Source organism: Lethenteron reissneri, unplaced genomic scaffold (assembly GCF_015708825.2).
Source record: "Lethenteron reissneri isolate LAM-NWPU_2019-01 unplaced genomic scaffold, ASM1570882v1 scaffold_146, whole genome shotgun sequence".
Classification (NCBI taxonomy): Eukaryota; Metazoa; Chordata; class Hyperoartia; order Petromyzontiformes; family Petromyzontidae; genus Lethenteron; species Lethenteron reissneri.
The window spans coordinates 94,082-120,280 of NW_026891179.1; the positions used below are offsets into that span (position 1 = coordinate 94,082).

Below are 26,199 nucleotides of genomic sequence, written 5' to 3' on the forward strand. Positions count from 1 at the left end.
CCGAGGTAGATTGACAGTTCTTTTGTGTTTCTTCCATTTGCGAATAATCGCACAAACTGTTGTCACCTTCTCACCAAGCTGCTTGGCGATGGTTTTGTAGCCCATTCCAGCCTTGTGTAGGTCTACAATCTTGTCCCTGACATCCTTGGAGAGCTCTTTGGTCTTGGCAATGGTGGAGAGTTTGGAATCTGATTGATTGCTTCTGTGAACAGGCGTCTTTTATACAGGTGTTTACGGGTTCCGGAGACACTTGTAGATGTAACTTCTTTATTACGATTCAACACTCCAACAGTACTCCAACAGTCGAACACTCCAACACACTACACTCCAACAGTCCTGATAATCTGTTACAGCCTAGGTACACAACCTGGGTACACAGTCTAGATACTCTACTCTGGCTACGCTCTGGAACTCGCCCTCACAAGGTCGTAGAGTCGGGAGTTCCAGAGTCCCACCACTGGTTCTCGCAGCGTCCCCGGGTCCTGACGATGGCTGGTCTTGGGTCTTGGGTCTTGAGCTACGACTGGCCCTGATCGTCCAGGGAGCTCCGCTTTTATGCCCAGTCTCCAACGAGGGGTGGGGCCGTGTGCGCCCCCAGATATCCCACAGAGCACACACAGCCCCCCCTCTTTGGCGGCGCCAAGGGGATTAAGCGCCTGGGAACTCAACGCCTGACGCCAAGAGGCTTAAGCGTCTGACCCGCCTGAGAACCCACCGCCTGGTGCCAAGAGGCTTAAGCGCCTGGCCCACCCAGGGTCCCAGAGCCCCCAGCAGCCCCTCCCTTCTTATGTCACTACACAGGTAACAAGCTGAGATTAGGAGCACTCCCTTAAAGAGTGTGTTCCTAATCTCAGCTCGTTACCTGTATAAAAGACACCTGGGAGCCAGAAATCTTTCTGATTGAGAGGGGGTCAAATACTTATTTCCCTCATTAAAATGCAAATCAATTTATAACATTTTTGACATGCGTTTTTCTGGATTTAGTTGTTGTTATTCTGTCTCTCACTGTTCAAATAAACCTACCATTAAAATTATAGACTGATCATTTCTTTGTCAGTGGGCAAACGTACAAAATCAGCAGGGGATCAAATACTTTTTTCCCTCACTGTATGACTGGGTTTGGACAGTACTTGCTTTTTGAGCAAAACAATGAACGGTGCAATCTGAACCTGGTATTGCATCATACATTATATGAATTGCATCATGTTATTCCTAGAAATAATGGATTGTGCAAATAATAGTTAGGCTTACATCACTCTGCTGAACAAATTGCCCTATATCAGCTCTTGAAATCATTCAGTGTCGTGCTCTCTTATTTGTCAGCATTTGATTTTGCAAAGGGACACATTTATGTTTAGCCAAAGTAAGCAGAGATGCCTCGTACTTGTGTGAACAAAATAGATAACCTCTGCTATGTTTGTGGTGAAGTGACTTTTGCATCGTATATAAATCAGCTCCCAGTACTGTACGGAAGAAACTTGACTCAATTTATCACTCGGCCTTAAGATTTGCATTGAACTGCCCATATAGGAACCACCACTGCGATCTCTACATTGGGTCAAACTTAACCTCTCTTAATGATCGACGGCTTGTGCATCAGATCTTATTTATTCACGATGTACTTACAAAAAAATGTGCAGACTACCTGCTGGATCTCCTCACTGTTTCTAAGAAAAAATGTGGCCTAAGGTCTTCGCTCATTTACCAGCTTCACATTTCTTATTGCCGTACAAATACTGGAGGAAGGGCCTTTGCTATTGCTGTCCCCAGGGTCTGGAATGCTATCGCCAATAAACTGCAACTTGGATCACTACCTGTGAGATCTTCACTCAAAACTTATCTAGAGGAGTTGTACACCCCTAGCTGCCACTGCTAGTCAGTGGCCTGATATCAAAGGTATCGTTCCGGATGACCACTGCAAAGTATGATCTTGAGTTTTTCATTATAGTTTGCTGATCTTTAAAGGTGCATTGAAAAATGTTTATACTCCTACGGATACTCCTGCTGTTATGGAGTTATGGCTGCAAAGTTTGGTCGTACATGTTATGTATATCGTTTATTGTTAAATTTAAATCACAGTTCCTATGATCACTGTTACGTTGTTTTTATAGTTTTATTTTGGTGATTTCGAAATCGTTTTGGATTAGCCATATTTGTTTGTTGTACAGAGATAGACTGCAAAATGTTATCTAAATTGTCTTATGGTTGTTATTGTTTAACTTGCATCCCATTGGGATTTTTGCACACAGCATTGATATACGGTGCTTTTTCTGGAAGAGTTTGCTGTTTTTTCCTGGATTTTTCTGTTGAGCGTTGTCACTTTAAGATGTTTCTTGTTCTTGTTTTTGTTTGTTGCGGTTGCACCCGATTCAAGAGCCGAATGGCTCACAGGGCTATACCTAATAAATGAACTGAAATGAAATTAACTGAAACGGAAATGACGGCCACATCTCAACCCCGACAGGCGAGTAGCGACACACCAGACACCCGGCCCATTTCACCATCTCAGGCATCTGGAGTTCCACGGGTCATTACCCCACATCGCACTCATATTGCTGGTAGTGGCAGGGTCTAACTGCACAGGGGTGGCCTAGCTCAGGTACATAGTGGAGGAAGTTGGCGCGCGAGTGATCGCGGCCGCATCGGGTTTCTGGGTGGTGTTGGGCTCCATCCAGGGGATCGAGGTACGTGTCCTGGTGGACACGGGTGCTTCCACCACTATTATATCAGATGTGATTTTTATTTGTTGCCGTCGAGGAACCAGCATATTAAGCTGGTGGTAAATGCATGCATCACGGCGAACGGAGGGAGTATGGGTATCATAGCGCAGATGGAGGCCCGCGTCGAAATTGGCGAGATCACGGTGGTTGGGCCTGTGTTGATTTCGAGAAGGATTGTGTTGTGCCACCCACAGCTTCCGAGCCCCTGAAGGTGAGCGGGTCTTGAAGTCTCGCCGAATGTCAGGAGCCGCCGGCTGCGGCCCGGCCCACATCACCTTTGAAGCTGGGGATGGGTACCAACTTCTCCGGGTCTTCTGTTTGAGCCCACATCCCCTGTGAAGAATTCAAAAATTGCCCCCATGGATGGACCGGCGTCGAGGACTCGGTCAAAATGTTTTAGATTCCGGTGATAGGAATGGTCCTGTGTGTGTATGAGGGGGGATTTGGGGTCACGCTCACGCCTTATGCAGGCGGAACATTTTTCTTTCTTTCTACCTCTCTCTCTCTCTTCTCACCTCTCCCGAGTTGTAGCTTGGGTCTTCCTTTTTCCATGCGGTTTGTTCCGTCTTAACAAAAACATTGTTGTTGTTTTCGTTTTTTTACTGTTTTTATTGCGGAACTCTGCTTTTGTTAGTATTAGCCAGGTCGGCTATCTTCTAAATATGGGGGGGGGGGGGGGTGATGTAATGACAGGGTGCCATCTGTTGACCAGGAGGGATGATCACGAGTATCGGTGCGTTATATAAGAACTAACTAGAAGGGGGGCGAATCTGGGTTAAAGGTCGGGAAGCTCCGGGAACCTCCTCAAAGGTTCTAGAATGGGGCGTGGCCGGAGGCGGGGTCTGGCCACGCTGGGAAGTGAATAAGGGGTGCGTGACCAAAGGATTGGGGCTGTCGTGGGGTCCAGGGTCCTGGCTGTCTTCGCTGTCATCTCCCTTCATCGTCCGGCCGTATGGTCGATCCTCTTCACGGCTCCCATCATCGTCGTCACTATATTAGTCAGTCAGCTATGTAGTTAGACGCCGACAATGGGGCTGTGTAGATGGGTCGGCTATGCATAGCCCAGTGTATAAATATTTGTCGCCCAGTGATTGTGCCTGAAGTGGGAGAAATAAATAAGAAGAACACGTTGTTTGTTGGAAGTCGCTCACTACACAAGTGTTATTGGTTACAGGGAGGGAGGGACGGGGGAGGGAGGGTGTAGATTTACAATCACAATCTTTTTTTATCCTGGAGAAATCTGATGAGCTATAAAGCCTATGTTGACAGATGTCCAGTTGGTGGGGGGGGGGGTCATAAAGTTACGCCGACTGAGCTGTCCAGCTCTTTTTTTGCAGAAGCGGTCTGGCTATCACAAATGATAGCTCAACTAAGCGGCGTATCACGTGGACAGCTATAGCAGCCAAATAATCTAAAAACGATGACGATGATGAGGGTGGTAGTGATTAGGATAATAGGTTAATTTATTGCAGAGAAAAAAATATTTGCAAGAGTGGATGTTTTTTTAAAGTTACATGGTTTCTGACATCTGGTGGGATCTTATCAGCTAAACAGGTATGAGCCTGGCGAGTGTTTAGATAGGCGAGCATCTTTGGGGCTTGCCAGGTGTTGTAGATGTGTGTGTGCGTGATGCTCCGAGAATGTGTGGAGTGGTGGTGCAGCGATAAACCCACCAACCCGAGATCGATTCCCGCTTACGGCCACGACCGCCAGTGACGATTACACTGGTCTCCAGCCAAAATTCATCCGATATATTATCTACACAACTATCTACACAATATACGTAGACGTAAAATGTAAAAACTTAAATATATTGGGAACAGTAGCCAATCAGTTGTTCTAATTGTCATATTTGATTTCAGCACCTCAAAATCCATAATAAACAGCACATTTAATCTCTGAAGCAGACGACGTCTAAAGAATGTAGACCAGTGTTATCGGAACCATTCCTCTGCCTCCCCTAGGTCGACTCAGCCCCCACTCGACATCTGTGGAAGAAAGCTTCGTAGCTTTTCTCCAGGATAAATGAAGGTTCTGATCGAAATCAGTAATGTGTCGTAAAACATCACCACTGGGGAGACAAAGGCGGACGGGCGTTCTTTTTGTTAAACCTATCCCCTCGTGTGCCACAGTGCCGGCCTTCATAGGTGCTCGCAATGAATGGCACTTGCACCTACAGTCTGTTAAAATGCTATACGGGGGATCTTGGTCTATTGTTTGTGTTCCCCCACAGCCATACGTTTTTTTGCGTGTGTGTGGTCTTTTTTCGCTCCTAACGTGCGTACGAAATACGAAAGTATTTTGTGATAACTTTCGAACAAGGAAGGGATACACGATCCGAAGCCGTTGGACCTGAGCAAAGTTGAGCTCTTAAGATTTCCTTACACAGACGCGCACTTTGACACACACAGACAAAGAACCCCCATATAGCCTTTTTACAGACTGCAGGGACAAGCGGACGGCACTGTTGGCACACGAGGGGGTGGGTAGCCAGCACCACGCCCGGACACCTTTGTCCGGCTCTGAGCAGGAATCGAACTCGGGTTGCCAGGTTCGTAGCGCAGCAGCGCGCTAACCGCTACACCACCGCTCCCCACTTTTACATGCACACACAACCATGTGTCTAAAAACATCGACAAAGCTAAAGAAGACGAGGCAGAGTGCTTTAATGTTCAACCTGATGAAAGCGATTTCAGCAGAAGCACCTCATCGATAGCACAGATATTGTGAGTGTCTCTGTGTGTCTATGTATGTGTACATGTTTTTTCTGTCGTTTAGTGGTAAATTATTTGAATGTGGAGGAGTTACCAGCCCCTCGCACCCGTCCAGAGTCCCCTTTGGCCGCTGTGGTGGCTACAAACGCCATGAGGGGAATGGACAATCGCAATTGGCCCTCCCCCCATGGCACCGCTGCCCACAGCGTTACCATCTGGCACCAACGAGAGGAGGTAGGGGTTGTTTTGCCGGACTGTCTGTTAGACTATTGGTTGTGCGTCTATTATTTTCCACAAACTTTGCTTTTGTGACCAGGACAGTGATATTTTGAAATTTACTTATGTTCCATGAGAAAACGGGCGAATTTGCATATTTTTGTTCACATAAAGTCAGAAAAAAAACAACATTAATCAAAATTAACATGTATTTATACTAAAGTAATACAAAAATTACTGCACAAGATTTAGATACCAAGGCGCACTACCACAGGCGGGACTGGCCACAGCGGAACGAGTTCTCTGTGGGGAGGAACAACGTCAAGTGGGAGCCATTGGTAGACCGCCGAAAGATGCGGATCCCACCACTGCACTTCAAATTGGGCCTTATCAAACAATTTGTCAGAGCTGTAGATAAGGATTCGGCAGCCTTCAAGTACCTTCAAGATTTCTTCCCTAAGCTGTCTGAGGCAAATGTCAATGCCGGTGTCTTCGTCGGACCACAGATGAAGAAGATCCTGGAGTGCAATGAATTCCCCAAGATGCTCTCTAGTAGTGAGAAAGCGGCTTGGGACAGCTTTGTCGCAGTGGTTCGTGGCTTCCTGGGCAATCACAAGGTCGAAAACTATGTGGAGCTGGTTGACACTGGTGTAGAACTACGGCACAATGGGCTGTAGGATGTCCCTCAAAGTCCATATCTTTAATGCTCATCTTGATAAATTCAAGGAGAACATGAGAACGTATACGGAGAAGCAAGGCGAGCGCTTCCACCAGGATATACTAGAATTTAAACGCCGCTACCAAGGACAGTGTAACGAGAAGATGATGGGAGACAACATTTATTGGGCAGATTCGTGAAAGTGATTTACAGTATAATCGTAGATTTCGAAAAACTACTCAATTCTAAATGTTTTGTAGTAATTTTGTATTACTTTAGTATAAATACATGTTAATTTTGATTCATATGTTGTTTTTTCTGACTTTATGTGAACGAAAAGACAATTCGTTTTCTCATTGAAAATAGGTAAATTCCAAAATATCACTGTCCTGGTCACAAAAGCAAAGTTTGTGGGGAATAATAGCCATTTTCTATACTTTCTAAGCATAAGCAATTACGAAATAATACTTACTACCCAGAAACAAAAATTGTGTTACATAGTGTTATTTATATTATTTTGCTGATATACATTTCTACGTGATGATAAGCCAATTTGTTGAGCTATTATATGTGGCCAGATCAGTCTGTAAAAGAGCTATACAAGCTCAATGGGCTTTACCTAGTGAGATAAATATACGTTGTATATGTCCGTTTCTTGCGATTTGTTGTCTTTCCTATATTTCCGTCGCGCGTGTGTTTGGGCACCGTTTGTCGTTGTAACTTGTTTACCCCCCATGACCCTTACTGGACATCTGCGACAAAATAACATCATAGCTATAGTGCAGTGCAGTGCAGATATAGATTCTGCTTGTGATGTTTAACAGACTGACTGTAAGCATCCGCGATAAGGAAACCGGCTTGGTGCTGATCCACTGTGGCTTTGGAGATATCATCTATCTCGCCTGCTATGCAGGAGGTCGTGGATTCGATCTCGACCCTGACGCCACGGTGGCTAGGAGATGTTAACTACCTCGCCTAGTATGCAGAAGGTCGTGTAAACAAAACGTGTACAATTATTTACTAACTTCAGCACCACCGGTGTGTTGGCGAGCTAAACCCACTACTACAACATTTACAATTTGAGCACCACCCGTGACGTTTCGCTGGTAATTACATCCAGCATCATAGGGCGATTTTTTTTTGCCAGAATTGTTCACGACACATCTATATTTCATGGAACCGTTTTTTTGCGAGTGTCATACTTTGATACTGACAAAAGTTATCCCATGATATAGCTGCCCACATCGAGCTATAAATGCTCTGATAGTGCATTGTCTTTGTACTGTTTTGCCTTTTGGCGTTCTATAGTCTGATACTGGTAGTGAAACTGATTGTAAGCCAATCAGTTTCAAAGACAATGGGTATATTATAAAATAATTATTATCAGAGCCATGTTTGCATATTCACCACAAGTAGTGTGTGTCGATAATGTAGTAACTTGAATCCTTGCAAAAGTTACAGTATATTTAGTGTTTGGACATTTTAATACCTCCTGTTTGATTACTTCCAAAAAGGGTAAAAGCTATTTTCAGATTTTTGTACAGATTTATATACTTAAGCGATCTACTCACAACCCCCCCCCCCCTTTATTATTAAAGCATGCAACGTGTCAAACTAGCAAAACACTGTTTTTCAAAACTCCTGAAAAAATTCTATGGGGTGTAAAAAAGGGAATCACCGTTATAAGACGGAGTTAGGACGTGTCCAGTAAGTTTTGCTACTTAAAAAACGTAAAAAAAAACATTAACGAAAACTGAACGATAGCAGTGTAAAGTGCAAAACATGGGGCAAAACAAATCGCACCCATAAAAACAACCGATACAATTGGTAAAACTAAACCATTCCCATATCCTTACCAGGCAGAGCCCCCCTCTCCAACTGAGCTATTGACTTTATTTGAAATTTGTATTCAGAGACCATCACAAACGATAGCCACTCGACAAAACGGGTGCAACTTGACACACTCTGAAACACAAAGACAAAGATCCCCCGTGTAGCCTGTAACAGACTGTTGGGGCAAGTGCTGTTAGCGAGTAGCAACTATGAAGGCTACCGGCACTGTGGCACACGAGGCGACGGGTGGCCAGCACCACGCCCGGCAGCCTTTGTCTCCCCATTGGCGATGCTTACTACACACACACAACACCAGGTACCCCTACATACACACACATACACACACACACACACCAGGTACCCCTACACACACACACACACCAGGTACCCCTACACACACACACACCAGGTACCCCTACACACACACACACACCAGGTACCCCTACACACACACACACACCAGGTACCTCTACACACACACACACACACACCAGGTACCCCTACACACACACACCAGGTACACCTACACACACACACACACACCAGGTACCCCTACACACACACACACCAGGTACCTCTACACACACACACACACCAGGTACCCCTACACACACACACACCAGGTACCCCTACACACACACACACCAGGTACCCCTACACACACACACACCAGGTACCCCTACACACACACACACACCAGGTACCCCTACACACACACACACCAGGTACACCTACACACACACACCAGGTACCTCTACACACACACACACCAGGTACACCTACACACACACACAACACCTACACACACACACACACAACACCAGGTACCTCTACACACACACACAACACCAGGTACCCCTACACACACACACACCAGGTACCTCTACACACACACACACACCAGGTACTCCTACACACACACACACACACCAGGTACCCCTACACACACACACACACCAGGTACCTCTACACACACACACACCAGGTACCTCTACACACACACACACACACCAGGTACCCGTACACACACACACACACACCAGGTACCTCTACACACACACACACCAGGTACCCTACACACACACACACACCAGGTACCTCTACACACACACACACCAGGTACCCTACACACACACACACACACCAGGTACCTCTACACACACACACACCAGGTACCCCTACACACACACCAGGTACACCTACACACACACACACACACCAGGTACCTCTACACACACACACACACACACACCAGGTACCCCTACACACACACACACACCAGGTACCCCTACACACACACACACCAGGTACCCCTACACACACACACACCAGGTACCCCTACACACACACACACACCAGGTACCCCTACACACACACACACCAGGTACACCTACACACACACACACACCAGGTACCTCTACACACACACACACCAGGTACACCTACACACACACACAACACCTACACACACACACACACACAACACCAGGTACCTCTACACACACACACAACACCAGGTACCCCTACACACACACACACACCAGGTACCTCTACACACACACACCAGGTACTCCTACACACACACACACACACACCAGGTACCCCTACACACACACACACACCAGGTACCTCTACACACACACACACCAGGTACCTCTACACACACACACACACCAGGTACCCGTACACACACACACACACCAGGTACCTCTACACACACACACACCAGGTACCCTACACACACACACACACCAGGTACCTCTACACACACATACACCAGGTACCCTACACACACACACACCAGGTACCTCTACACACACACACACCAGGTACCCCTACACACACACACACCAGGTACACCTACACACACACACACACACCAGGTACCTCTACACACACACACCAGGTACCCTACACACACACACACACACCAGGTACCTCTACACACACACACACCAGGTACCTCTACACACACACACACCAGGTACCTCTACACACACAACACCAGGTACCTCTACACACACACACAACACCAGGTACCCCTACATACACACACACACCAGGTACCCCTACACACACACACACACCAGGTACACCTACACACACACACACCAGGTACCTACACACACACACACCAGGTACCTACACACACACACACACCAGGTACCCCTACACACACACACACACCAGGTACCCCTACACACACACACACACCAGGTACCCTACACACACACACACACCAGGTACCTCTACACACACACACACACCAGGTACCTCTACACACACACACCAGGTACCCCTACACACACACACACCAGGTACCCCTACACACACACACACCAGGTACCTACACACACACACACCAGGTACCTACACACACACACACCAGGTACCCCTACACACACACACACACCAGGTACCCCTACACACACACACACACCAGGTACCCTACACACACACACACACCAGGTACCTCTACACACACACACACACCAGGTACCTCTACACACACACACCAGGTACCCCTACACACGCACACACCAGGTACCCCTACACACACACACACCAGGTACCTACACACACACACACACCAGGTACCCTACACACACACACACAAACCAGGTACCCCTACACACACACACACAACCAGGTACCCCTACACACACACACACACCAGGTACCTCTACACACACCACACACACCAGGGTACCCTACACACACACACACACACCAGGTACCCCTACACACACACACACCAGGTACCCCTACACACACACACAACCAGGTACCCCTACACACACACACACCAGGTACACCTACACACACACACACACACCAGGTACCTCTACACACACACACACCAGGTACACCTACACACACACACAACACCTACACACACACACACAACACCAGGTACCTCTACACACACACACAAACACCAGGTACCCCTACACACACACACACACCAGGTACCTCTACACACACACACACACCAGGTACTCCTACACACACACACACCAGGTACCCCTACACACACACCACACCAGGTACCTCTACACACACACACACCAGGTACCTCTACACACACACACACACACCAGGTACCCGTACACACACACACACCAGGTACCTCTACACACACACACACCAGGTACCCTACACACACACACACACACCAGGTACCCGTACCACACACACACACCAGGTACCTCTACACACACACACACCAGGTACCCTACACACACACACACACCAGGTACCTCTACACACACACACCACCAGGTACCCTACACACACACACACACACCAGGTACCTCTACACACACACACACACCAGGTACCCCTACACACACACACACACCAGGTACCCCTACACACACACACACCAGGTACCTCTACACACACACACACACCAGGTACCCTCTACACACACACAACACCAGGTACCCCTACACACGCACACACCAGGTACCCCTACACACACACACACCAGGTACCCTACACACACACACACACAGGTACCCCTACACACACACACACAACACCAGGTACACCTACACACACACACACACCAGGTACCTCTACACACACACACACACCAGGTACCCCTACACACACACACACACCAGGTACCTCTACACACACACCACACCAGGTACCTCTACACACACACAACACCAGGTACCTCTACACACACACAACACCAGGTACCCCTACTACACACACACACCAGGTACCCCTACACACACACACACCAGGTACACCTACACACACACACACCAGGTACCTCTACACACACACACACACCAGGTACCCCTACACACACACACACCAGGTACCCCTACACACACACACACACCAGGTACCCCTACACACACACACACCAGGTACCCCTACACACACACACCAGGTACCCCTACACACACACACACCAGGTACACCTACACACACACACCAGGTACCTCTACACACACACACCAGGTACACCTACACACACACACAACACCTACACACACACACAACAACACCAGGTACCTCTACACACACACACAACACCAGGTACCCCTACACACACACACACCAGGTACCTCTACACACACACACACACCAGGTACTCCTACACACACACACACACACCAGGTACCCCTACACACACACACACACCAGGTACCTCTACACACACACACACCAGGTACCTCTACACACACACACACACACCAGGTACCCGTACACACACACACACACACCAGGTACCTCTACAACACACACACACCAGGTACCCTACACACACACACACCAGGTACCTCTACACACACACACACCAGGTACCCTACACACACACACACACACCACAGGTACCTCTACACACACACACACCAGGTACCCCTACACACACACACACCAGGTACACCTACACACACACACACACACCAGGTACCTCTACACACACACACACAACCAGGTACCCCTACACACACACACACACCAGGTACCCCTACACACACACACACCAGGTACCCCTACACACACACACACCAGGTACCCCTACACACACACACACACCAGGTACCCTACACCACACACACCAGGTACACCTACACACACCACACACACCAGGTACCTCTACACACACACACACCAGGTACACCTACACACACACACAACACCTACACACACACACACAACACCAGGTACCTCTACACACACACACAACACCAGGTACCCCTACACACACGCACACACCAGGTACCTCTACACACACACACACACCAGGTACTCCTACACACACACACACACACCAGGTACCCCTACACACACACACACACCAGGTACCTCTACACACACACACCAGGTACCTCTACACACACACACACACCAGGTACCCGTACACACACACACACACCAGGTACCTCTACACACACACACACCAGGTACCCTACACACACACACACACCAGGTACCTCTACACACACACACACCAGGTACCCTACACACATACACACCAGGTACCTCTACACACACACACACCAGGTACCCCTACACACACACACACCAGGTACACCTACACACACACACACACGCCAGGTACCTCTACACACACACACCAGGTACCCTACACACACACACACACACCAGGTACCTCTACACACACACACACCAGGTACCTCTACACACACACACACCAGGTACCTCTACACACACAACACCAGGTACCTCTACACACACACACAACACCAGGTACCCCTACATACACACACACACCAGGTACCCCTACACACACACACACCAGGTACACCTACACACACACACACCAGGTACCTACACACACACACACCAGGTACCTACACACACACACCACCAGGTACCCCTACACACACACACACACCAGGTACCCCTACACACACACACACACCAGGTACCCTACACACACACACACCAGGTACCTCTACACACACACACACACCAGGTACCTCTACACACACACACCAGGTACCCCTACACACACACACCAGGTACCCCTACACACACACACACCAGGTACCTACACACACACACACCAGGTACCTACACACACACACACACCAGGTACCCCTACACACACACACACACCAGGTACCCCTACACACACACACACACCAGGTACCCTACACACACACACACACCAGGTACCTCTACACACACACACACACCAGGTACCTCTACACACACACACCAGGTACCCCTACACACGCACACACCAGGTACCCCTACACACACACACACCAGGTACCTACACACACACACACACCAGGTACCCCTACACACACACACACACAAACCAGGTACCCCTACACACACACACACACACCAGGTACCTCTACACACACACACACACCAGGTACCCCTACACACACACACACACACCAGGTACCCCTACACACACACACACCAGGTACCCCTACACACACACACACCAGGTACCCCTACACACACACACACCAGGTACACCTACACACACACACCAGGTACCTCTACACACACACACACCAGGTACACCTACACACACACACAACACCTACACACACACACACAACACCAGGTACCTCTACACACACACACAACACCAGGTACCCCTACACACACACACACACCAGGTACCTCTACACACACACACACACCAGGTACTCCTACACACACACACCAGGTACCCCTACACACACACACACACCAGGTACCTCTACACACACACACACCAGGTACCTCTACACACACACACACACACCAGGTACCCGTACACACACACACACCAGGTACCTCTACACACACACACACCAGGTACCCTACACACACACACACACACCAGGTACCTCTACACACACACACACCAGGTACCCTACAACACACACACACACCAGGTACCTCTACACACACACACACCAGGTACCTCTACACACACACACACCAGGTACACCTACACACACATACACACACCAGGTACCTCTACACACACACACACCAGGTACCCTACACACACACACACACACCAGGTACCTCTACACACACACACACCAGGTACCTCTACACACACACACACCAGGTACCTCTACACACACACAACACCAGGTACCTCTACACACACACAACACCAGGTACCCCTACATACACACACACACACCAGGTACCCCTACACACACACACACCAGGTACACCTACACACACACACACCAGGTACCTACACACACACACACCAGGTACCTACACACACACACACCAGGTACCCCTACACACACACACACACGCCAGGTACCCCTACACACACACACACACCAGGTACCCTACACACACACACACACCAGGTACCTCTACACACACACACACACACACCAGGTACCTCTACACACACACACCAGGTACCCCTACACAACACACACACCAGGTACCCCTACACACACACACACCAGGTACCCCTACACACACACACCAGGTACCTACACACACACACACACACCAGGTACCTACACACACACACACACCAGGTACCCCTACACACACACACACCAGGTACCTCTACACACACACACACCAGGTACCCCTACACACACACACACACACCAGGTACCCCTACACACACACACACACCAGGTACCTCTACACACACACACACACTAGGTACCTCTACACACACACACACAACAACAGGTACCCCTAAACACACACCAGGTACCACTACACACACACACACCAGGTACCTCTACACACACACACACCAGGTACCTCTACACACACACACACACCAGGTACCTCTACACACACACACACACACCAGGTACCTCTACACACAGACACACCAGGTACCTCTACACACACACACACACCAGGTACCTCTACACACACACACACACCAGGTACCTCTACACACACACACACCAGGTACCTCTACACACACACACACACCAGGTACAACAACCGCCATTCGCCACTAAGTGGCGGTGACGTCACCATGACGCTTGTGCCAGGCCAAGTGCACCTTGAGGCCACGTGAAGTGTCGAACGCCCGCTGGCAGGTCACGGGGCAGACCCAGCAGGTGCCACGGGTCGACTGACTGAGATGACTGAGATGACTGGCTGATGCACCACCTGTGCTCCCTACTGTGCCAACCTGCTATGCTTTAGCCACCCGGCGCTCCGTTCGTTGTTGTGAGCGTCGCTCCTCCGCCCTCCGTTGTTGTTGGAGGGCGACTGCCTCCAACTGCCCAGTAGCGTCCTTCACGAGCCTCCTCCACAGAGGCCGATCTTGACACCGCTGGTACCAGTCATCGGCACGTCTACTCAGCTCCACATCCTCCTGTACCACGTCACTCCATCTCTTCTCTAGCCCATGCCGCACGCGTTTAACCCCCACAATCCGGCCAAACAAAAGCTGTTTGGGCATGCGGTGATTGGGCATGCGGGCTACATGGCACCGCCAACACAGCCTTGCCTGCCGGAGGTGTTCACCGATGGGACTTTTTCCAGATCTTTCGAGGATTTGTGAGCTCCCCACACAATCCAGCCTGGTTAAACCCAGGATTGATCATAGGCAGGCCAGCCTAAATGTTTCTAACCGGCGAAGATGTTCCATTAGGGGGGGTCCACGTTTCGCATGCGTAGAGAAGGGAGGGAATGACCGTGGCCGAGAAGACCTGAAGCTTCGTGCGGAGCGACAGACCAGGTAGCTTCCGCACAACATTACGCAACCGACAAAAATATAATGCCGCTCGACTGATTCAGAGTGAGACCTCTGCTGTTAAACCGGAGCCGGTCATGAGCACACTGCCCAGGTATGGGAACCTCTCCACTCTCTTCACAACTGCCCCATCACCGATTGGGAGTTGTGGGGGTGGAGTGCCCGATGTTACAAAATACCCAAGCAGGTGCTTCGTTTTGGTGGGGCTGATGGTAAGGCCCCACCTCTTAATGGCACACTCCCCTGAGTGAGCCGCAATTACCAGGTCGTTGGCATACATAACGAGGTTGACCAATAGGGAGCTATCCCTTGACCACACCCGGACATCGATCAGACTCCCATTGTATCTGTACCAGATGGAAATTCCTCCGGTACAGCGATTGGAGGCTTCACGAACTACGTGGTCAAAATAGATGTTAAATAATGTGGGAGCCAGAGGACATCCCTGTCGCACCCCAAGGTGTACAGGGAATGGCTCTGACTCCCGGCCACGTAGTTTTACCCGGGCCTGCTCACCATCATGAAGGTCCTTAATGAGTGTGAGCAGAGGGTCAGGGACTCCGAAAGCACGAAGAACAACCCAGAGCTCAGGCCTACTGATGGTATCATAGGCCTTGACCAGGTCAATGAAGCAGAGATGTAGGCCTTGTAGGAATTCCCTACACCTCTGCTGTAGCAGACAGAGAGAAAATTTGGCATCTGTACAGACCGCCCTTTCCTGAAACCGCATTGGGGCTCCGCAAGCCTCTCCTCAGCGTTCCTGGCAAGATGATGTTGAAACATCCTTGCCAGGACCTTTCCCGACACACTGAGATTTAAGATGCCCCTGTAGTTGTTACAGTCTGTGCGGTCCCCCTTCTTAAAGAGGGGGACGACCAGGGCATCCTTCCAATCCTGCGGAACCCATCCTTGCAGCGCCTCACGGTTCTCCGAACCTCCGAGCGAAGGCTGCGGTAAGCCTCTTCATTCTCTGACGTGGGATGCTGTAGACGATGAGAGTGGGCCTGTCGCTTTTTCTCAACCATCCTGAACACCCCCTCTGTCAGCCAGGGTCTCTGAGGACGTCTGGACTGCGTACCCAAAGCAGCCATTGCAGCTGCATGAGTAACAGTCTTAAACCTCGCCCATTTACCCTCGACATCAGGGGGAGTGAGGGACGATGCCAACCCCAGCCGCAAGCGATGATGAAATTCTCACTTGCAGCTTTCATCTGCGAACTGACACCAGGCCACCATAGGTTGGAATGGGGTCCTGGGTGTACACCACCGGAGTGGAAGAATGGCAGGCGCATCTTACAGATGACTAGTCGATGGTCAGAGGGCAGATCAGCTCCACGGTAGGTCCTGGTGTAAAGAACAATGGCTGGCATCCTCAGTTCCGTCACTATGTAGTCGAGCAGATGTTCTTGCTTGGACCCAGCATGCATCCATGTTGTGGTGTGGATGCGCATATGCCGGAACAGCGTTTTGGTAATTACAAGCCCATGGGCTACACATACACACCAAGAACCCCTTCACACACTCACACACACCAGGAACCCCTACACACACACACCAGGTACCCCTACACACACACACCGTGTGATGAGTGGTGTTGTAGGTGTGTGTAGGGGTGGCTGTGTGTGTGTGTAGTAGTTGCTGTGTGTGTGTGTAGTAGTTGCTGTGTGTGTGTAGGGGTTCCTGTGTGTGTGTGTAGTGGTTGATGTGTGTGTGTGTAGGGGTTGCTGTGTGTGTGTGTGTAGTGGTTGCTGTGTGTGTGTGTAGTGGTTGCTGTGTGTGTGTAGTAGTTGCGGTGTATGTGTGTAGTGGTTGCTGTGTGTGTGTGTAGTGGTTGCTGTGTGTGTGTGTGTAGTGGTTGCTGTGTGTGTGTAGTAGTTGCTGTGTGTGTGTGTGGAGTAGTTGCTGTGTGTGTGTGTAGTGGTTGCTGTGTGTGTGTGTAGTAGTTGCTGTGTGTGTGTGTAGTGGTTGCTGTGTGTGTGTGTAGTGGTTGCTGTGTGTGTGTGTAGTGGTTGCTGTGTGTGTGTAGGGGTTGCTGTGTGTGTGTGTAGGGGTTGCTGTGTGTGTGTGTGTAGTGGTTGCTGTGTGTGTGTGTAGTAGTTGCTGTGTGTGTGTGTAGTGGTTGCTGTGTGTGTGTAGTAGTTGCTGTGTGTGTGTGTAAGGCGCGCCACTTCGTTACTGTGGACTGCGGCTGTGGCCTACCAGCTATGGTTTGAAATAGCAGGGAAGGTGGATCTCTTCAGCCTTGGAAGGCCGTCTACCTAGGAGAAGGAAACTCTGATGTAAAACCTACGGCCCGAGGACCTCGCTGTCACCGTCCCAGCTTGCTAGGCCATGGCAGACGAACCCCGGGTTTAAAGGGTGGGGTCAGTTCTGCGCACACTGCACTCCACTTGAAAGCTCCTTTGCGCAGGCAAGAAGGAAATCTTCACGTCTACCCCCCCCCCCCCGGTCTCACTAAGTCCTGTAGCGATGGGAAAGGGGCGAACTCGGCAGGTGTAAGATGACACTGGCAGCCGCAGTCTCAATCCTGCATGCAGGCGGCTCAGGCGCAAGTGGTCGTCTGATGATGACCTGGAAACGACATCATCACCCGGCAGCACCCTGAGCGACCAAGCAGCCTTTTCTAGGGACAGCACTGCTTGCTCCACACGGAGAGGGGCCTAGAAAAGGTGGCCTAAACAAAGCTCGTCTCCTCCTCCCTCAGTTGGCTTACCGCGGTCAACGGGCATCTTCATATGCGGTCGAATTACATCAAAGAATCGACGGCGCATCCCACTCGCCTTAAAAGGTGGGAAAGGACTCAAACTCGCATGCTGGAACATCAGAACCATGCTAGACTCAGCTGACAGCACTCGACCTGAGTGACGATCTGCTCTAATTGCACACGAACTCGCTCTGCTGGATGTTGACATCGCCGCCCTCAGCGAAATCCGCTTTTCAGAGGAAGGCAGTCTGAGGGAGCATGGCGCAGGCTACACTCTCTACTGGTCAGGTAAACCAGCGACAGAGAGACGCCGTTCAGGTGTCGGCTTCATGATCAGGGACTCTATCGCTACCAAGCTTGCAAGCCTGCCAACTGGTCACTCTGACCGCATCATCTCAATGCGTCTACCACTTCGTGACCAACAACACGCAACGCTGCTCAGTGTGTATGTGTAGTGGTGGTATTGACGTGCGCCGGCAGTGAGGGATCACGGGGCGCGGGGTTGGGAACGCAGTGTGGGCGTGGCATGGACGCGCGCGCCGGTGGTGAGGCGCGCTCACACAAGCTGGGAAGAGAGGATCGTAGCGAGTGCGCAGTGATTGGTCAGATAAGTGGGTACTCTCAGCGACGTCCGCAGGAGGGGTATAAAGGGGGACGCGCGAGAGCACTCGTGGTCAGTGTTAACCAGTTGAAGACCGAAGACGGGGTGGAGGAGATAGGGGCCCTGTGTGGCTCGGAGCCGAGACTGGGGGGACCGTAGTCCGACGCCCGTGTGGGTCGGGACGGTGGTACCCAGAGCCGAGACGGGCACCCCGGCTGGGTGTGTCCCGGACGGCAACGGGGCGTAAGAGCCCGTGTCAGTACAGCTGAGTGGGTGTTAGTCGCCCGTGTAGCTGAGTGGGTGTTAGTCACCCGTGTAGCTGAGTGGGTGTTAGTCACCCGTGTAGCTGAGTGGGTGTTAGTCACCCGTGTAGCTGAGTGGGTGTTAGTCACCCGTGTAGCTGAGTGGGTGTTAGTCACCCGAGTAGCTGAGTGGGTGTGGGTCACCCGTGTAGCTGAGTGGGTGTGGGTCACCCGTGTAGCTAAGTGGGTGTTGGTCACCCGTGTAACGAAGTCGTAGCTGAGTGGGTGTCCGTCACCCGTGTAGCTAAGTGGGTGTTGGTCACCCGTGTAACGAAGTCGTAGCTGAGTGGGTGTCCGTCACCCGTGTAGCTAAGTGGGTGTTGGTCACCCGTGTAACGAAGTAGGGTGTTAGTCATCCGTGTAACTACAAGTTGGTGAAAATAAAGAGTGTGCTACCCGTGAAGTCGTCTCCTGCCGAGTTACTACTTTACAACTGGCGTCAGAAGTAAACCTGTCTTCAAGGAGAAATGGACACAAGGAAGACTTCTCGTTCCCACGTGCAAGACCGGGGAGACGACGACGTACCGGTGACACCACCCTCGGGAGGAGAGGACGAGGAGTTGCCGCCGATGCAGCACTTCGCGGAAATGGCCGATGCTCCGCCCGCCTCCGACACCAGCCTGCAGGACGCACATTCCCGCCTGGCGGAGTTGCTGCTCGCCGCCGCTGCAATCTTGGCGGAGATCTCCGTTCCAGCGGCCGGAGGAACGCCTGCGGGGTTGGAAGAGGCGGCGCGGCTGGAGGGTTCCCGCCATACGGCGTTTCGCGCCAAAAGTTTGGGAGTTGGCGCCATTTTTGAGGGCCCGACTCCGCTTGGCGGGAAACGAGGACACCACGTGGCCAGAGGTCTCCACACAGCGCAGCCCGCGTCATCGGCGAGCGCCGGAGCTCTCCATTTTGCGCCTGCAGAGGGAGCCGACATTTTCTACAACCACAGCGGCGCGCGGGAAAATCGCTCCAACGACGACGACGACGATCGAGTTCTCCAGCAACGATTGCCCGCGCTGTCGGTGTTCAAGGCGGACGGGGGCGACTGGGGAGCCTTCCAGCGACGGTTCATCGCGCATCAAGAAATGTCGGGGTGGTCCGACACCACTGCCCTGCGCGCGCTGCCAGCGATGCTCGACGACGACGCGCTTGCGGCCTTCACGTCTGCCCCGAGGTCGTCCCGCTCAACGCTCCAGGCCGCGCTGCACCTGTTGGCCAAGGTGTTCGGGCCGCCCTCGACCTGTCGCCACCAGTTCTACGATCGGCGGAAGGTGGTTGGAGAAACAACGCTCGCCTATCGCACGGCGCTGCTCGCCCTGGCAGATTCAGCTTTTCCCCGTATGGACAAGGAGGGGAAGGACGCCATGGTGACGGAGCAGCTGCTGGCGCTGGCTCACGGATTGGGAGTTCCCATTAATACGGCGGACGAGATGGACATCTGCTCCCTGGGGATTGCCACGAGTATCCACGCTTACGAGGTCCTACAGCGGAAACCGACGGTCGTCTGCGCATCGGTGGAGAACGGGGCACCGGCCGCCACGATCATCGGACCTCAGCCTGCTGTGCCTCGGGAGGAGGCCTTCGCGGGTTCGAGGCCGGGGGAGTGGAGAACGGGCGGTCGTTCGCCCACACGCTCCTCCCGCAAGCTGGAGCAACCGAAACCCACGACGTCCCTCGTCGTCTGCTACAACTGCGGCCTTCGGGGCCACGTCGCGTCGGGATGCCGGGCCCCGCGTCAACGCACCGCGGGACCACGTCCGGACGACGCCCAGGGACTCAAGACATCCCAACTGAACCCGGCAAGTCGCGGCACCTCACACGTTCGGTCCACAAGCACGGCACATTCGGGTCGCCGCTTAGCGGTGGGGGGACCGGGTATGGGCGCCGGGGGTTCGGTTCGGCGAGAGGGGTCCGCGTACGGCCCGAAGGCAGTCGAGTGGTCCGAATTAGCCCACAGGATTGTGGCTGCGTCGGCCGGGTCGTCCGTGGTAACGGGGTACATTGACGGGGTTGAGGTCCGGGTGCTCGTGGACACGGGTGCGTCGGCCACTATTATTTCGGACCTGATTTATAATATTCTTCCCGTACAATGTCGACCACTTCTGCCGGTGGACGTACCGTTTTACGCGGCAAACGGGGGATCTTTGGGAATCATCGGCCAGATTCGGGCGAATATTTGTATTGGCGACATTAAATTGGCGGGTCCTATTTTTGTATCATCATCGTTGGCCGTTCCTTGTTTACTAGGCACGGATTTTCTGTCTAAGATGCCCATAAAAATTCTCATAGACCAGGCCTGCATTGAGCTTCCATCGGGTCGGCGGGTTGAGTTTTTGAAGAGTCCAAATAAGATACGCACGGCTTGTGCGACGGTGCAGGCGCTGGCAACCCGGACTGTACGGGTGCCCCCGGGATCGCAAATGTTGGTGCCCCTTCGGTTGAGAAAACCCCTTGGGGCGGATGCGGGGGCGCAGGGAGTTCTATTGGGGCCGTCTAACAGGGCTAAAGGGGACCTCGACTTAGCGGTGGCCCAGACCATGGTGAGGGGGGACAGTGAGCCGTTCGTTGTGGTCCTGAATACGGGGTCGCGGCCGGCCGTGATTACGCAGGGAACGGTACTCGCTCACGCCGCGCCGCTGCCCGTCGAGGAACAGCTCGTTGCTCACGCCGATTCGCATGTCGATACGCATCCCCAAAGTGAGGAGGGGACGGAGTGGTTGGACTCGTTGTGTGCCGGGTCCAGTACCTTGTCCAGTGTGCAGAGGGGTGCATTGAGGGGCTTGCTGCTCGAGTTCGCTGACGTGTTTAGCAGGCACAAGTACGACATTGGCTGCACAGACCTGTTGCGCCACCACATAGAGACTGGGGATGCGGCCCCTATTCGACAGAATCCCTTCCGGCTCAGTCCAGCCGAGAAGGAGCATGTGCAGTCAGCAGTAAATGACATGTTGGCGGCCGACATCATTGCGCCCTCTTCCAGTCCGTGGGGTGCTCCTATCGTCTTGGTTAAAAAACAGGATGGATCCCTGCGGTTCTGTGTTGATTTCCGCCGCCTAAACAAAATATCAATGGCCGATGCGTATCCGCTCCCCAGGATGGATGAGTCGCTGGATGCCTTGGCAGGAGCACAGTTTTTTTCGACGCTCGATTTGCTTTCGGGATTTTGGCAATTGCCCCTCGATGACGAATCGAAACCTAAAACCGCTTTCCGGACACCGGGAGGCCTATTTGAGTTCAACCGATTGCCCATGGGTTTACATTCCGCTCCTGCCACGTTCCAGAGGCTCATGGAATTGGTTTTGTCAGGCCTTCAATGGGACACCTGTTTGATTTACCTCGACGATATCATCGTTTTCAGCCGAACTTTTGAGGAGCACCTCCAGCGACTGAGGGCAGTGTTTCTCAGGATGCGTTCCGCGAAGCTTAAATTTAAACCGGCTAAATGTTTTCTGCTTCGGGAATCGGTCAGGTATTTGGGCCATATCGTTAGCCGTTCGGGGATCTCGACGGACCCTGCTAAGACGGAATGCGTCGGCTCATGGCCAACACCGACCTCTGTTACTGAAGTCCGCAGCTTCATAGGATTTGCCTCCTATTACCGTCGTTTTGTCAAACAGTTTGCCACCATAGCCAGGCCCCTGCACGCCTTGACGGCTAAAGGGGTGCGGTTTCACTGGGGGCCGGAGGAGGAGGCCGCGTTCTGCTCCCTGCGTGACGCCTTGGTGCAGGCTCCCCCCTTGTGTTACCCCGATTTCACGCAACCGTTTGTGCTCGACACGGATGCCAGTAACACGGGTATCGGGGGAGTGCTCTCACAGGTGGTCGGGGGGGTCGAACGGGTGGTCGCCTACGGTAGCAGGGTTCTGTCCCCCGCGGAACAACGCTACTGTGTGACACGGCGTGAATTGCTGGCGATCGTGTTTTTTATACAGCAATTCAGGCCGTATCTGTATGGCCGTCACTTTACGGTTCGCACGGACCATGCGGCTCTCCAATACGCTATGCGGGTGGCGCAGCCATCCGGCCAATTGTCCCGATGGTTGGAGGTCCTTCAGGACTACCAATTCACGACGATTTACCGCAAGGGGTTGCGCCACTCGAATGCGGATGCATTGTCACGGTTGCCGACGCGTACGGAATGCGCATGTCAGTTGGGATCGGCGCGGTGTAAACCTTCTGTCGATGTTCCCGCGGAAGTGGTGCTAGCCGCCACGGATACGACGGGGGTCGACGCCCCCACGGGGAGGGACTCGCTGTTAGCATTGCCTCTCATCGAGTGGGGCCGTCTGCAAATGGCCGACAGCTCCCTACTCGCGCTACGTCGGAAGGTTAACGTTCCCGAGGGCGGGGAAACGCGGGTCGGTTCCTGGGTGTGCAGACAGGGCCTCTTGATGAAGTGGGACTCCATGTCCCGGCGTCACGTGCTTGTGGTGCCGGTTGCTGTACGGGGTAAAGTCGTCCTGGCTGCCCATGAACGACTCATGCACCTGGGGTTTCACAAAACGCTCGCCCTCATTCAGCGAGACTACTATTGGCCTGGGATGGGCAGTGACGTGGCGAACATTCTTAAGGGGTGTGTAGGGTGCGCTAAAAGAAAACCGCCACCAATAGCGGCTAATCCACCGCTTCAATCCATTCAAGTTTCGCGCACGAACGAATTGGTCGCGCTAGACATCTTGGGGCCCTTTCCCACCACACCTCGGGGAAATAAGTTCCTGCTGGTTGGCGTAGAGTACTTCACCCGCTGGCCCATGGCGTGGCCACTCGCCAACCAGTCGGCTGCGGCGGTGGCGGACGCCTTTGTCCAAGGTTACGTTTTGGACAAAGGCGCCCCCGAATGCTTGCTCACGGATCAAGGAAAAAACTTTTCGAGTGTTTTGTTGCGCGAGGTGTGCGACCTGTTGGGTACGAAGAAAGTACGTACCTCCCCGTACCACCCGCAGACTGACGGTATGGTTGAACGTCTGAACAGGACGATTACGTCTATGCTGTGCCAACAGGTATGCGACGACCAGGTGGATTGGGACTTACAGGTACCGGGGGTACTAGCGGCCTATCGGATGGCACCCCATGCGGCGACGGGGTTTTCTCCATTTTTTCTGATGTATGGGCGGGAGGCTGATCCGGCCATGGACGTCCAACTGGGGATTTCACAGCCACGTGCAAAATCTAAATTGGCAGACCACATTAAGTTTAACATCGCCAAATTGGGGGAGGCGCGAGAGGCTGCGAGATTGAATTCACGCTCTCGGCAGATCGCGAACGAGCGATTGCATGAACGGAAGGTGCGTACGCACAATTGGGAACCGGGCGATAAAGCCTGGCTGCATTGTCCACACGCACCGTTGGCTACGTCCCCCAAACTGTTGAGACCGTGGAGGGGACCGGTGGAAATTGTGCGGGTTGCACGACCCCAGAGTATACAGATTAAATGGGGAAAACGCCGTTGGTACGTGCACCCCTCCCGACTGAAACCCTACGCGGCGCCGCGTGACCCCGGGTTGTGCCGTGACGACCGAGCGTGGGATGTGACCGTCGACTCGGGGAGGGATGTGTCGCAGGCTGATCCTCACGTGTCTCCACCTGACCCACCCCCAGGTGTCTCGGACCTGACGGCTGTTGACCGTCGGGAACCGGAACCCCGGGGCTCGCACGGAGCCCCGATGCCTGTCCCATGCCTCCCTGAACTGCCGGCGCTGCCGGATGGCCAACTGCGTCCTGTGCCGTACGACGGTCCGGCAAGGCGGACTCGATCAAGGACGCAACACTTTTCATGAAAAAAAAAAATATATATATATTCTTTTTTTGTTAAAGCCCGACTTCGTTGCCGGCTTCCCCCCCTCTGCCGGGGTAATGTCCCGTTCAAGGGACGCTCGGACATTGGGACATTGCATGAGTCGGAGAGAAAAGAAGAGAAAATGATTAAAGAAATTTTTTTTATTGTTACTCTTTCCGCATACACAGTATCGTTGCCACTCGCCGGATTGTGCATGTTGTTCTTGTTGCGGGTGGGGCGGTTGCTGGGTTTTGCGGATTGCGGTGTTCATGTTGTGTTATGTTACGGGGCACACATGGGAGTGAAGGGGTGTTGTATGGTTTATTAGCAGCCGGGTCGGCTGCGAGCTATGTGGTAGGGGGTGATGTAGTGGTGGTATTGACGTGCGCCGGCAGTGAGGGATCACGGGGCGCGGGGTTGGGAACGCAGTGTGGGCGTGGCATGGACGCGCGCGCCGGTGGTGAGGCGCGCTCACACAAGCT

General features: G+C 52.3%; 1 protein-coding gene across 1 annotated transcript; it reads left to right on the forward strand.

Annotated features, from left to right (window-relative positions):
• Nucleotides 1–20,425: 20,425 nt before the first annotated feature.
• On the forward strand, nucleotides 20,426–25,719 carry LOC133362381 (uncharacterized). Its single transcript, XM_061581314.1, has 2 exons — nucleotides 20,426–21,740; nucleotides 25,540–25,719. The coding sequence occupies exons 1-2, from the start codon at nucleotides 20,523–20,525 to the stop codon at nucleotides 25,552–25,554; spliced, it is 1,233 nt and encodes a 410-aa protein (XP_061437298.1). The 5' UTR covers nucleotides 20,426–20,522; the 3' UTR covers nucleotides 25,555–25,719.
• The last annotated feature ends 480 nt before the right edge of the window (nucleotides 25,720–26,199 follow it).